Source organism: Passer montanus, unplaced genomic scaffold (assembly GCF_014805655.1).
Source record: "Passer montanus isolate IOZ18808 unplaced genomic scaffold, ASM1480565v1 scaffold6, whole genome shotgun sequence".
In the NCBI taxonomy this organism is placed as follows: domain Eukaryota; kingdom Metazoa; phylum Chordata; class Aves; order Passeriformes; family Passeridae; genus Passer; species Passer montanus.
In genome coordinates this window covers 5,386,280-5,398,948 of record NW_024371037.1, presented here as the reverse complement: position 1 = coordinate 5,398,948, position 12,669 = coordinate 5,386,280, and the positions used below count along the sequence as shown (strand labels likewise).

General features: G+C 36.1%; 1 protein-coding gene across 4 annotated transcripts in view; it reads right to left on the bottom strand.

Moving 5' to 3' along the window:
* Nucleotides 1-12,669, bottom strand: part of GRM8 (glutamate metabotropic receptor 8) — a 313,000-nt gene that overhangs the window by 59,003 nt on the left and 241,328 nt on the right. For all 4 annotated transcript variants that reach the window (XM_039726957.1, XM_039726961.1, XM_039726960.1 and 1 more), the window contains one exon: nt 6,791-6,927. In XM_039726957.1, coding sequence (XP_039582891.1) covers nt 6,791-6,927 — 137 coding nt within the window. The remainder of the gene's footprint in view (nt 1-6,790; nt 6,928-12,669) is intronic.

Genomic DNA, 12,669 nt, shown 5'->3' with positions numbered 1-12,669 from the left:
TTTAATGCAGTTATGGAAAACATCAGAAGTTTTTTGAGTCATTTTCTTTTACCATGTCACAAGAAATGGAACTAATGAATTTTGAATCTGTAACTTCCAAAAATAATTGACTAATTTCAGTGTTGATAGATTCCTTCAGTATTAGATACAAGACATGAGGCCTAGAAAAGAGAAATCAAATACTGATTCAAATCTCTTTATGATCTGGCTGCCTGAAGGAAAGCTCACTGTCAGTGTGAGGTTCCCAATTTTTACTAGTTCACCAATCACTGTGCTTAAGGCTGATGGTGGGTATGGCTGTCTCTCTGATATTCCACCACATCAATGTAATTTTAATTTATAGTTTTCGTCATAAATCAAGATCATTATGGAAAAATGGATGCCCCTGAGTCATTTATATCCTCAGTGCTTGCACTCCATAAATGTGAAAGCTTATGCATCTTATTATTTCTAAGAGAATGGTAGAAATCTGTTATTGTAAAATCTCTTTTTTATTTTAACGGAACTTTTGTGCTCTGGTGAAAAAAACCAATACAAAACAAAACAAAACACACAAAACACACAAAAATCCCAAACCAAACAAAAACAAATACAAGTGAATTCTGTATTTAAAATTCACTGTATTCACTTGAAACACAGAATCATAGAAAGGCCGGGGTTCAAAGGAACCTAAAAGATCATCTATTTCCAACACCTCTGCTGTGAGCAGGGTCACCTTTCACTAGACCAGGTTGCTTAGAACCCCATCCAACCCAGCCTTGAACAGCTCCAAGGAAACACACAGGGTTTTTACATGCTTTGGATTTTTCTTAAGGAATAGTATCATGTAAATTGATATCCACTTGAGCATTTTAACTGCATCAGCTAAATGTGTGATTTTGAAATCACCCATAATTGTGTCTGCCTGAAGACTCATCAGAAGATCAAAATCACTAACTTGTAAGAATATGGATTTAGATCAACATATTTCTTTCATAATGGGGTCTTTAAACACAGATTTTAGTAGATTGAAACAATGTATAAGCTTGAAATGCAATCTGAGATTATTTCAAATTGTATTTTAAATTGTGTTGGTTTTTTTTTAGTCAAATATTACATTTTAAAATTCTTTAAATTTTAACTTTTCTTTTTCTAACTGGTTTTAGCTTTAAAACCAGAGCATTTTAAAATGTATTTAGAGCATGCAAAATTAAATGTTCAGAGAAAAAGAGAAATTAACCAGAACAAGCTGAATGGATTTCTACGGAAAGTAACTCAGGAAGTCATTGATAAAACTTTAGGACTGGGACTAGTTCCAGCTACTGCCACTGACAAAAGCCACCAGTCGACATCTCAGTGTAGCCCTTATAATAACAGATGCCATACAGAGCAGAGTTTCGAAGGGTGAATTCTAAGGGTGAATTTATTAATCATAAAAAGAACTCAATTCAAATGGTAAGTGCAAGGAAAAGCAAGCTTGTTTCTAAGAACTTTGCTTGTATAGATATTACATGGTTGAAAGCCCAAATTTGCTAAACCCACACATTTGTAGAGAACTTTTACGTGTGACCTGGTATGCAAAATACTGTTGCAATATGAATAAAACATAACTTTTCCAGAAACAGCTACCTTTGCCTGGATTTTTATTCATCATAAAAAGCAGATTTTTTTTTTTTTTGAAGAAAGCATTTTAACTATCAGACTTCTCTGAAAATTATCTTTTTCTACTGATAAAAAAAGAAAATTATGAAAGTAAACAACAGAAAACCCTGATAGTTAATATATCATCAATGAGCAGACGTTCTAAGGCAATTATTTCTTCCTTTAAAAATCATACCAAAAGTTTAAAAGGTCTGGTTGTTTCCAGTATATTAAGATCACTTAAAGTCAGGAAGCCTTGGAGAGTAAAAGGACTTTACTAAAGGAGGTGCAAATTTACATGGTCAGAATCATCAGACAAGCAGGTTCTTTGAGATTGTTGGACATTTCTAAATATTTCCTTTCTGAGTTTTCTTGTGTCTGTCAAAGACTGAGATACCTTATTCAAACTCAATAATCATGCAAAAATTTTAATTTGGAAGTTTGTTATTGTTTCTTAATTTAATTTATCTACTGTATCAGCATTGTCATGCATTTGTTTTGTAAGAATTACAAGAGTAGGACTGATCAGTAGTCATGAAGTGCCTGTGTCTGGAAGCTATAGTTGCTTCAGAGGAAATTTAAAAGGTCAGTTAGCCTAAAGGAGAGCATTAATGCTACTGAAGTCTCCATGAAGGAACCAGAGCTAGAAGGGTCTCTGCAGCTGGTGAAGCCTGCTGAGAAAGAGTCCCTTAGGGAGCATGATACAGAGTCTTTATCCAGCCAGTCAGCACTTTCTGCCCAAAGGGAAAACCAGCACTGCAACGAGAAAGGAATAAGTCTGAAGCTTGACAAGGACTCTGCAGAGTCAGTGAAACTTTGAGGAGCCAGAAACATCAGCAGAGCAACCCTGAATCCTGAGGGTGGTGGCCAAAGACAGACTGGAGATGGCTACCAGGTGAGAAGCCAGAGCCCAGACAACAAACCTGCATCCAAAATATGATATAAATTAGCAAAGAGAATCTTAAGTAAAAGGAAAATTTAAAGGTAGGGGAAATGAGAAAATCAGAAATAGAAAAGGGAAACATTTCGATTAAGTTATTTAGATGCAAGTTATGTTCTAGTTTGTCTTACATTAATTTTTCCAACGGTTGAACTGTACTAAAAACCTGATACTTTCAAGATTTATTTTTCTGACTGTGAAAATGAACAGATGAACAAAAACTACGTTTTCTGAAGCACAATACCAGCTGCATAGGTGAACATATTCATAAACACATCATAGCTACAACATGTTACCACACAATTTGAGGAAGAAATATCTGTAAAAAACAGGGTAGAGGTATCTACAGAGTAGATCTGGCTTACAAATATTCCCTAAAAATCGTAGTTACATGTGTCTTCATTAAAAGCAAACTAGAGGAGAAAGGATACGGGGAGTGGGGGGGGGAAGTAGTATATTTTAAAAGCATCTCCTTGAAAGAGCAGCAGGGTAAAAATTGTTCTGCCATCTTAATACTGCTTCAATTTCAATAAATATAGATGTTTTCACAGAAACTAATGAAAACATCCACTGTGTTCCCCATGATTCATTGGCAATCAAAACCACTTCCTAATTTGCAATATGATGATCTGGAGTATTGACAATTGTACAAAAGGATTACTTGGTTTTAATATATTTTGTCTAGTGAGAGGAGGCAGCAGCTTTACCGCAGCAGATCATCATCTGTCATGACTGCCATCAACACCTGCTAAGACTTTAGTGAGTGTGCAAGAGGAGCAAGCCCTGTGTGCCTGCTGCATCCTGGCCCGTGTGAGTAGGAGCTCTGCAGCAGGGCAGGGGGTGGTGGGGCAAGAGCAGGACCCTAACACAAGGCTGGGAGCAGAAACCTGCACTGCAGGGCACTGTGCCAGCCCACTCCTATCTTCACAACTCCACATACTAGATAGAGCCTGCCTGAGAGTTGAAAAAACCAGCTGCATCCAGCACATGAGCTCATGGTGGTGAAAAAAGAGAGCCAAACAACATTCTAACATATCCTTAACTACTGAGAGTTAATGAGGTCATCCTTAGGTAAATCCTTTCCTGTTAGATTTGTGGTCAATGTGGTTAGCACAATGTGGCTTCAGTAGTATGAGTACCCATCAATCCAATCATATTTCAGAGCTCCCTTGAGTACATATACATGAGGCAGAAATAATGGAACTGAAAAACTACAAGCTTAATGAAAAATTTAGAAGTCTAGGGGGAGATAGAAAAAGGCAAATCATAATGAAACTAAAATTAAAGTAAATTTTTATGTATGTTTTTTGATATTACCATATAACTGTTATGTTAGTACAAGCATTTGTGCAAAATGTGTGTATCAGTTTTTGAGTTAATTTAATAAACACTAACTTTTCAGAAAAAGGTAGCAATTATCAAAATCTGGAATCTATTCCGCAATAGTTATGATAAGGATTTAACTGTAATGTTTTCCAGAAATTAATGTTTAATATTAAACTTGTTTAACCTTTTTTTTTTTCCTTTCATGCCTTTCAACAGACAGATATCAGGTTAGTGAAGGGAAATAACAGTGCCACACAATCTACAACACACAGCATCTGTTGGAACAATTTTTCTCTATTTGGGTAGAATACCTAAATAAATGAGTCCCTGACAAGTAGTTACAGATATTAAATTGTAGATATGCTAAAGTGGTTTAACAGCTGTGGATGAAAATGGGGAGCTATCATATGTGTCATTGTGGATAGCACTCAGATAATTATTGCAAAATAGTCTGAACAGGAGAATAATTTGTAAATATTTCCTACATTGTCTTTGTTACTCTTCATCAGGAACCTCTCACATGGAAAACCAGAGACATTTGAAACCTTCTTTTTGTGGTTTGATTGAATTCACTGCATAAACTCCTTTTGGTGTATCTAGTCATCAATTCACACTGTTGCCCTTCTCATCAGCCTTTAGCAAAACAACATTGGTATTTGCAGGGGTACCCAAATGGCTAACACAAGTATATTGCATATCTAATAAGGAAAGAGATTAACTTCATTTTTCTTCTTTTCTCTTTGCATGAAAACATCTTCTTCCAGAATGTACCTTGGACACAAAAATTTCTCAAATTAAACCTTGATACCTATTTGTCATACAAATCTATGTAATATATACTCTGAATTTTGTTGGGATGGCAATTTAAACCCAAATATAATTCCATGAACAGATGGAATTTAACAATCCCAAAACTTGCAAAAGAGATTAAGACAGCAATTAAAAACACATCTAAAGATGGGTAAATTGTGCTTTTTTATTCCTTCTGCTGTGAAGTAATAAGGGGCAATACAAATCTTTGTTATTCATGTAGAAAACCACCAAAGTCTCCCTTTATATTCAAGGAATATTTTTATTGCAGTAGTTCATCATCCCAATGTTTTAACTAAATCAAAAATGGTTAGAATTCAAACTTGTCTTTTATGAAATACATCTCCATCCTCTTATATTATTTGAAATACCTGGGCAATTTACCTGTCCCCATCATTTTGTCTGATACCTTTTTTAAAGAAAGAGTTATTGTTTTCTTGCCTAACTTATTAATCTCTCTGAGGAATAACAGATATAATATGATTCGAAAATATCATCTGAACGAGCTGATAACTACACAACCCATCTGACTTGAAAATATAAAGAATTTGATTCAGGCTATTGTGCAATCTTTTACTCTCTTCTCAAGAACAGGGGGGAAGTGCTTTGTTCTGCCAACTGACAGAGAATGAATAATATTTTTTAAGTGTTTAAAATAATTTAATACTCAAATGAGTATCATGAGTGTCATACTCAATGTCAGTATCATAATCTGGTTGGTAGAACCATAGGATCACTTAGGTTGAAAACACATGTAAGATCATCAAGTCTAACCATTGGCCCAACATGGCCAAATCCACCACTAAACCATGTCCCTAAAGGCCACATCTACCTATATTTCAAGTATCCCCAGCAATGGCAACCACTTCCCTGGGCAACCTGTCCCAAAGCTTGATCACTCTTTCAGTGATGGAATTTTTACTAATGTCAGATCTAAACCTCCTCTGGTGCAACATCTAGTAGCTTCCCCTGTCCATCACGTCTTTCTTTCAGGTAGTTGTAGGAGAGCAGTAAGTTCTCCCCTGAGGCTCCTTTTCTACCTAGCAGAATACCAAGCCCAGCTCCCTCACCCAATGCTCACAAGACCTGTGCTCCAGACCTTTCACTAGCTTCATTGCCCTTTTCTGGACATGCCCCAACCACTCAATGTCATGTAGCACTCAAGGGGAACCTTACTGTCCTCTACAACTACCTGAAAGAAAATTGTAGACAGGTGGGGGTCAGTCTTTTCTCATAGGTATCAAGTGATAGAAATGGTTTCAAGTTGTTCAGGTTTAGATTTCACAATAGGAAAAAAATCTTCTACTGTAAAGGTGGTCAAGCAATGGAATAGGTTGCCCAGGGAAGATCACCATCCCTGAAGATATTTAAAACACTTGTAGATGTGGCCTTAGGGACATGGTTTAGCGGTGGTCCTAGCAATGTTAGATTGACAGTTTGGCTCAATGACCTTACAGGTTTAAGCCAACCTTAATGATTCTATGATTCTATCAGCTGCAGCCTCTCCAGCGCCAAGTACAGAGGGACAGTCACTGCCCTGGTCCTGCTGGCCTCAACATTTCTGATACAGCCAAGATACCGTTGGTCTTCTTGGCCATCTGGGCACACTCCAGCTCCTAATCAGCTGTGTCAACCAACACTCCCAGGAGCTTTTTCACTGGGCAGTTTTCCAGCCACTTTGCCCCAAGAGTGTTGGGGTTGTTGTGACCCAAGTGTAGGACTCATCACTTCATCTCAATGAACCTCATGCAATTGGCCACGGCAATTGATCCAGCCTGTCCTGAGTGCTCTGCAGAGCTGTCCTACTCTCCAGCAGATCAATGTTCCTGCTCACTTGGGTCTCGTCTGCAAACTTACTGAGGGTGCACATGATCACCTTGTCCAGATCATTGATAAAGACATTAAACAGGACCCAGTACTGACATCAGAAGAACACCACATGTGACCAGCTGCTAACTGGGCATAACTCCATTCACTATTATCTCTGGATGGCTCGGCCCTCCAGCCAGTTTTTTACCTAGTGAACAGTGTACCCATCCAAGCCATGAGCAGCCAGTTTGAGCAGGATAATACTAAGGGAAATAGTGTACTTACATTTAGATGAAGTTGATTACTCCACTGACCAATTACTTTGTATTCTGTACTCTTGTTGGTGATTTGATACTGAAAAATATCGTAGCGTCCAGGAGCATCTCCATTTTCATTGAAAACAACAGGTGTTCCAGCACTCCCTGAAAAAAAAATTAAAAGCAATAAATACCTTTAAAGGAATCTAAAAAATATACATTAAAGAAAAAATACTAATTAGTAATTGAACAGGTTCTTCATAATGCAAATATGATATGCTAATAAATTCAAAAACCTCCCCAAAACAAAATGTATGTTATTATCATCATCACAAAATCTACCCCATGATTCTATGAAAATAGTTTTAAAATGTAATCCTTTGCTGTCCTTTTCTCTGGTTGTTTGGTTGAGGGTGTTTTGTGTGTGTATTATAGAACATTAGGAAATTCTAGGAAAAAACAGAAATGAAGAAATTTATTTTGACATGAAGAAAGACATAATTTCACTTTAGGATGTGTATACTTGGCAGTAGGCAAAACACAGCAATCTTGTAATGAACTACATTAAAAATATCCCAGTTAAGTACAAAAATATTGTTAATATCCTCAACTTAGGAGCCAATACTCATAAAGTAATTTGAGATGCAAATGTTTCAATTGTGTCACAGTAAGTATGCTGTTTCTAACACTGACCACCTATGAAAAAGTATTTTATCAAAATAAATTAAGTACATCAGCTGTGCTTGTTGCTCTCTCCTCTATACATGACACTGCCTGACAGAAAAGGCCATTGCCGAAGCTGTCAAAAGTTATAAATCGACACTGTTCTTATTCGATCAACAAAATGTTCAAAGATTGAAAACTACACATCTACCTTGGCAACCAGACCAGCCAAATTAGAACACATTTTGATGGATTCCCTCAAGGTGACATTAAGGACCTGCACTCCTGCAGAGACTTTTCAAAAGCTACACCCCTTCCCCAAATTTTTATATATAGATGAATCATATTTATAGTTGAAGTCCATTGAAGAAAAATTCAAATATGCTAGTATTCTCTTGCGGTGACTGGAGATGAAATTTATGTTTACTGGGGGGAAAACCCAAACCACCAAAAAATGCCCCCACAATGTTTTCATGTTTCTCCATGTAAACATCCAAGAAAAGAATAGCCAGTTCCTAGTAAATTCCTACACTATTACACATGTTAGTGTATCACCTAGAGGCACTAAGTCCAGTATGAGTGGTTTCCAGGAAATGAAAAAAAAAGGTAAAATTATGGGTACCTATGAAGCAGAAGTAAGCTAGTAGAAGTAGGAGCAGTCTACACACTCCAAGATTTCAACATAAATTATTCTTGTATGTCTGTCTGTCTCTCTCCCATAAAGTATTTTGTTCTCTAAAGCATTTTGTTTTGTATAACAGCTTTCATATAAAATTGATATCCAGTGAAATAAACAGTGTTTTGAGAGTGACAAGTGGCACATTAAATACTGTGCCAATTTCACAGTTCTGCCAGAAAAATTCTGGCTGCAAATATTGGACGTGAGCAACCATGGAAGAAGAGTTTCAAAAATTATGTGTGGTAAAGACTTAAGACCCCATGAAGATAGAAGAGACTCTGCAGAAAATTTTGGAAAGCTCTTCATGCTTTGCTCCCAATTCTTTTGACAGAATGAAGGGCAAGAAAAATCCCAGTCTACAATCTTTCAAGCAATGAAATTATTCTTCACTGCTCACACAGCAGGTTGATGCAATAAATTTCTTCCACCCAACAATAACATACTCAGCTGTTGTTGGTATATAGTTATGGAGGTAACCTTCAAAACATTACTGTATAGTAACACTAGAATTCATCTTTCCACTCAGCAGCATTTGAAGACCTCACGGAAAAACAGTCATTTTTATGAACACATAAGAGATGTTCTTGGTATACCTTAAGACCAATGGGAACTTAAAACATTATTATGCTCAGCAATAAGAGTGTAAGCTTATAATATATAAGATAAGAAATGTTCTTGGTATACCTTAAGACCAATGGGAACTTAAAACAAAAAACTTAAAACTTATTATGCTCAGCAATAAAAGTGTGAGCTTATAATATCTGGGTGGCTTTAGAAATATCTTCTGGTGGTTTTGGTTGGGATAAAGTTAATTTTTTTCACAGTAGGCTGATTTGGGCTCTGATTTGGATTTGTGCTAAAAACTGCTGACAACACAGGGATGTTTTTGCTGTTTCTGAGCAGCATTTACACAGAGTCAAGGTGTTTTTTGCTTTTCATCCCACCCCACCACTGGGGAGGCTGGGGATGCAGAAGGAGTTGGGAGGGGACCAATCAGGACAGCTGACCCCAAAACACTCAAGGGATATTCTCTACCATAAAACATCATGTTCAGCTTATAAACCTGGAGAAGAAGAAGGAAGAAGGGGACATTTAGGGACATGCCATTAAGTCACTCACTCTATGTGTGATGCTTTCCTGGGGATGTCTGAACACCTGCATGCCCATAGCATGTGGTGAATGAAGTCCTTTTGCTTTGCTTATGTGTGCAGCTTTTGCTTCACTTATTAAACTCAACCCATCTGTTTTCTCAATTTTACCCTTCCAGTTCTCTCCCCAGTCCAGCTGGTGGGGGAAGGAGTGAGTCTGTGTGATGCTCAGCTGCAGGGGTTAATCCACAACACACGTACAAAGTGACTGACTAGTCCAAACCAGAACTATCTTTCTTTTCTGGTGTAGTTCTGCTCTCAGCTAGAGGACAACAGCATCTCATGCTGAGCACCACAATCAACAGGGACATAGCAACTTGCTAAATTCAGCAGCCTCTCCAACTGAGTCCAGCAAGATTTTTCCCATGTGGCAAAAGTCAAACAACCTTTGTCAAGTTAATAAAATCAGGCTTGCTAAAAGCTGTAATACATCACAGAAGATTTACACTCCCTAACACTGAGAAAAAAACACTATCCTTTTTTTAAAAGCGGATTTTAGAAAGTACAGAAACAGGCACAGTGCCTGCTCTAAAGTATATTTGATTGTGTTTTAGCAATGCTGACATAAGTTGTATATTTTGTTATATTTTATATATAACAAAATATATATTTTATATATAACATATATATATATATATATATATTTGTTATATATAAAACTATTGCTTTAATCCATGTTTTATTATATTAATATTCAATTGTGGAATGCAACATTTAATGAACTACAATTAGGAGGTATGCATGACTGGATTGTGTTAATAAACCATTAGCTGCATAACCAGGAAAGCAAAGTTAAAGGCATTTGAAGAAAACCTGTGGATTTGACCAGTGGTTCTCAAAATAATGACTGCAGAAGTCTTGAAAGTGTAAGGACAGAATGAAAATGTAAGACAAACTAGATGCTTCAAGGCTATAAACAAACTACCAAGGGTTAATTAATATTCATTAGAAATGTTCATCTCATCTGAAGAAAAATATACCCTGGTGAATGACCTGAATGAAGAGTGCATCTGAGAATGGATAGTTCTCAAATTGAAAAGGTTTTCTAAGAAAATATACTTTGTCAGATAGTCCATCAAATTAAAGTGCATACTTCTGTGGAAAAACTGAATAACACTGTTGAGAGAGCAGATAATAAACCATATGGAGAAACACTGTAGCTGACCATAACAACTAATCTCATGTGAGGAGGCAAACTTGGATTCAGCATACGGTACTCAAACAAATGCCATGAAAGGATACAAGTGTCTCTGACAGCCAGATATGCAGAACTGAGCACTCTTGGTATCTGGTACTGCCACATATATTCTATCATTACCATTGCAGGGAATTGCATCGTAGTTCAATCTTAAAACAGAATTTAAATTCTCTTCTTATTGAACATTGAGATCTACCCGCAAAACTTAAATTTAACATACTGTGGAGAGAAAGTAACACAGGATACAACAAAGACCTGAGGTGGTGAGCCTATATAAATTCCAACTTAGATAAAAAGTACTTTGGGAAACCACAACAAACAGTTCTTGAGTAGGGTATTTATACTAGAGAACGAAATTGGCTACCTTCATTTGGGAAACACATTCATTGGAAACCATCACAGGAAAATTGTTCCTTTTGCTTAGGATAAATGTTCCTATAATGCTAGTGTAGACCACCATAGAGAACAGAGAAAGCAGGCTAGTTTTTTTAAAAACAATTTCACTGATTTAATTTTTAAAAATATTTTTAAAACAATCATTTAATAAAATAGCTAAAGAGAAATGAGGGAACTATGTCTTTGAGCCTTTTCATGTTTTATTCTATATGTGGTTATGTTGCCCTGCGTAATTTTAACTCATGAATGACTCAAGTAATTGTATTCAATTTGTCACCATTTTAACTAAATTTTTAATTTATTCTGGATGCCTAGTACAAAAGTACCTGGTGGAATTTCCAGACTACATAATAAGCTTGGCTAACTATGGAAAAGCACGTGTGACCTTTTACATTCTTAATCTCTTCTTCATACCAATCTTTTTCAGTCTGGTTTGGGTTGAGTTGGGGTTTTTTAGAATACAGCCATAGTTACTAACTTATTTTGAGATCTCTTTCAGAAGTATCTCTTTGCTAAGCAAAGGACTTATTTACAATTTTTAGATATAAAGTAATACTCTGGTACTGAAAGAAATTCTCCCTCCTCCTTCCCACTTTGCAGCAATCAGCATTAAAGAACACTGGGTGTTAAACTAGCACTTCAGCTAGACATTTCAGAATGTTTCTGTAATCTCAGCTGTTTATGAGCCTTTCAAAATGCAGGTTAAAATAGCCAGAAAAGTTATTTAGGGAAGAAAAAATGGCAACATGTATGAAGTTTTTAAATCTGATTCAGATCAGATTAAGGCTGTGATGGACCCTTTTGGATTTTCAATGCTTTATGCAGATACCAAGGAGGACACTTTCTGATAAGCAGCTGTTGTAGTTCAGGTCCTTTTTGCACTGGACTTGAAAATTCTGATTCTTCTGAAGAAATCTTTAAACATGTACCTTGATATTCTTGAGATACTGCTCAGAAACTACCTAATCCTTCATGTGCCACCTTTGTGAAATTAAATTTCACATGATTCTGAAATATCTCCTCTTTCACTGCAGACTGTAATATTAGATCCCTGTGATGTTACAGCGTGCACTTGGCCAACACCTCCAGTGAAATTCTCTACATTTCATGGAGTGGAAAAAAAGTGGATTTACTTGTAAACCACTGGTTCATGTGCACTACTGGCCAAGTGCATATAAAAATTATTAATTTATAAAAGTTCTTAAATTAAGAACAGCACTGAGCCTTATTTTAAAAATATTTTAAATTAAATCTTCTTTAAATTAAATTCTTCTTATATGAATTTTTTTTTTTTATCATGAGGCCCTGTTACTTCAGTACATTGACAAAAGTGTAGAAAAGTGGTTGTGCTGATAAGTCTCACAACTGCCATTTACAGAATATTCCAACTCTAGTGGAACAGATTTCATTATAAAGCATGATACCAGATACAAATCTTTTATTTCTGAAATCATATGTCTATGGATTTATATGAATTTCTTTTTTCAAAATTTGAAATTAAAATTACTTAAATTGAGTCTTCATCCTTTGACCTGTTCCACATAAACTACTTTATCTGCTATGAGTCTAAAGAAGTAAGCCTGGATTCAATGATAGACTTAGGAGAATGGAAGCCAAGCAGTTATGTAGTGCACTATAATACAATTAACTATTCTGTATCAACATTTCAGAATGCAGCATCTCTTAGCATGCAGCTTTATGGAATGACTCCTCAGATTTATAGGATCAACTCTTCTTTCATTAATTCATGCAAATAGTTTCAAGTACCAGAATTAAGGGTTCAGATTTTTTTTAAAGATCATTTCATTCTAAGTCGATTTTAA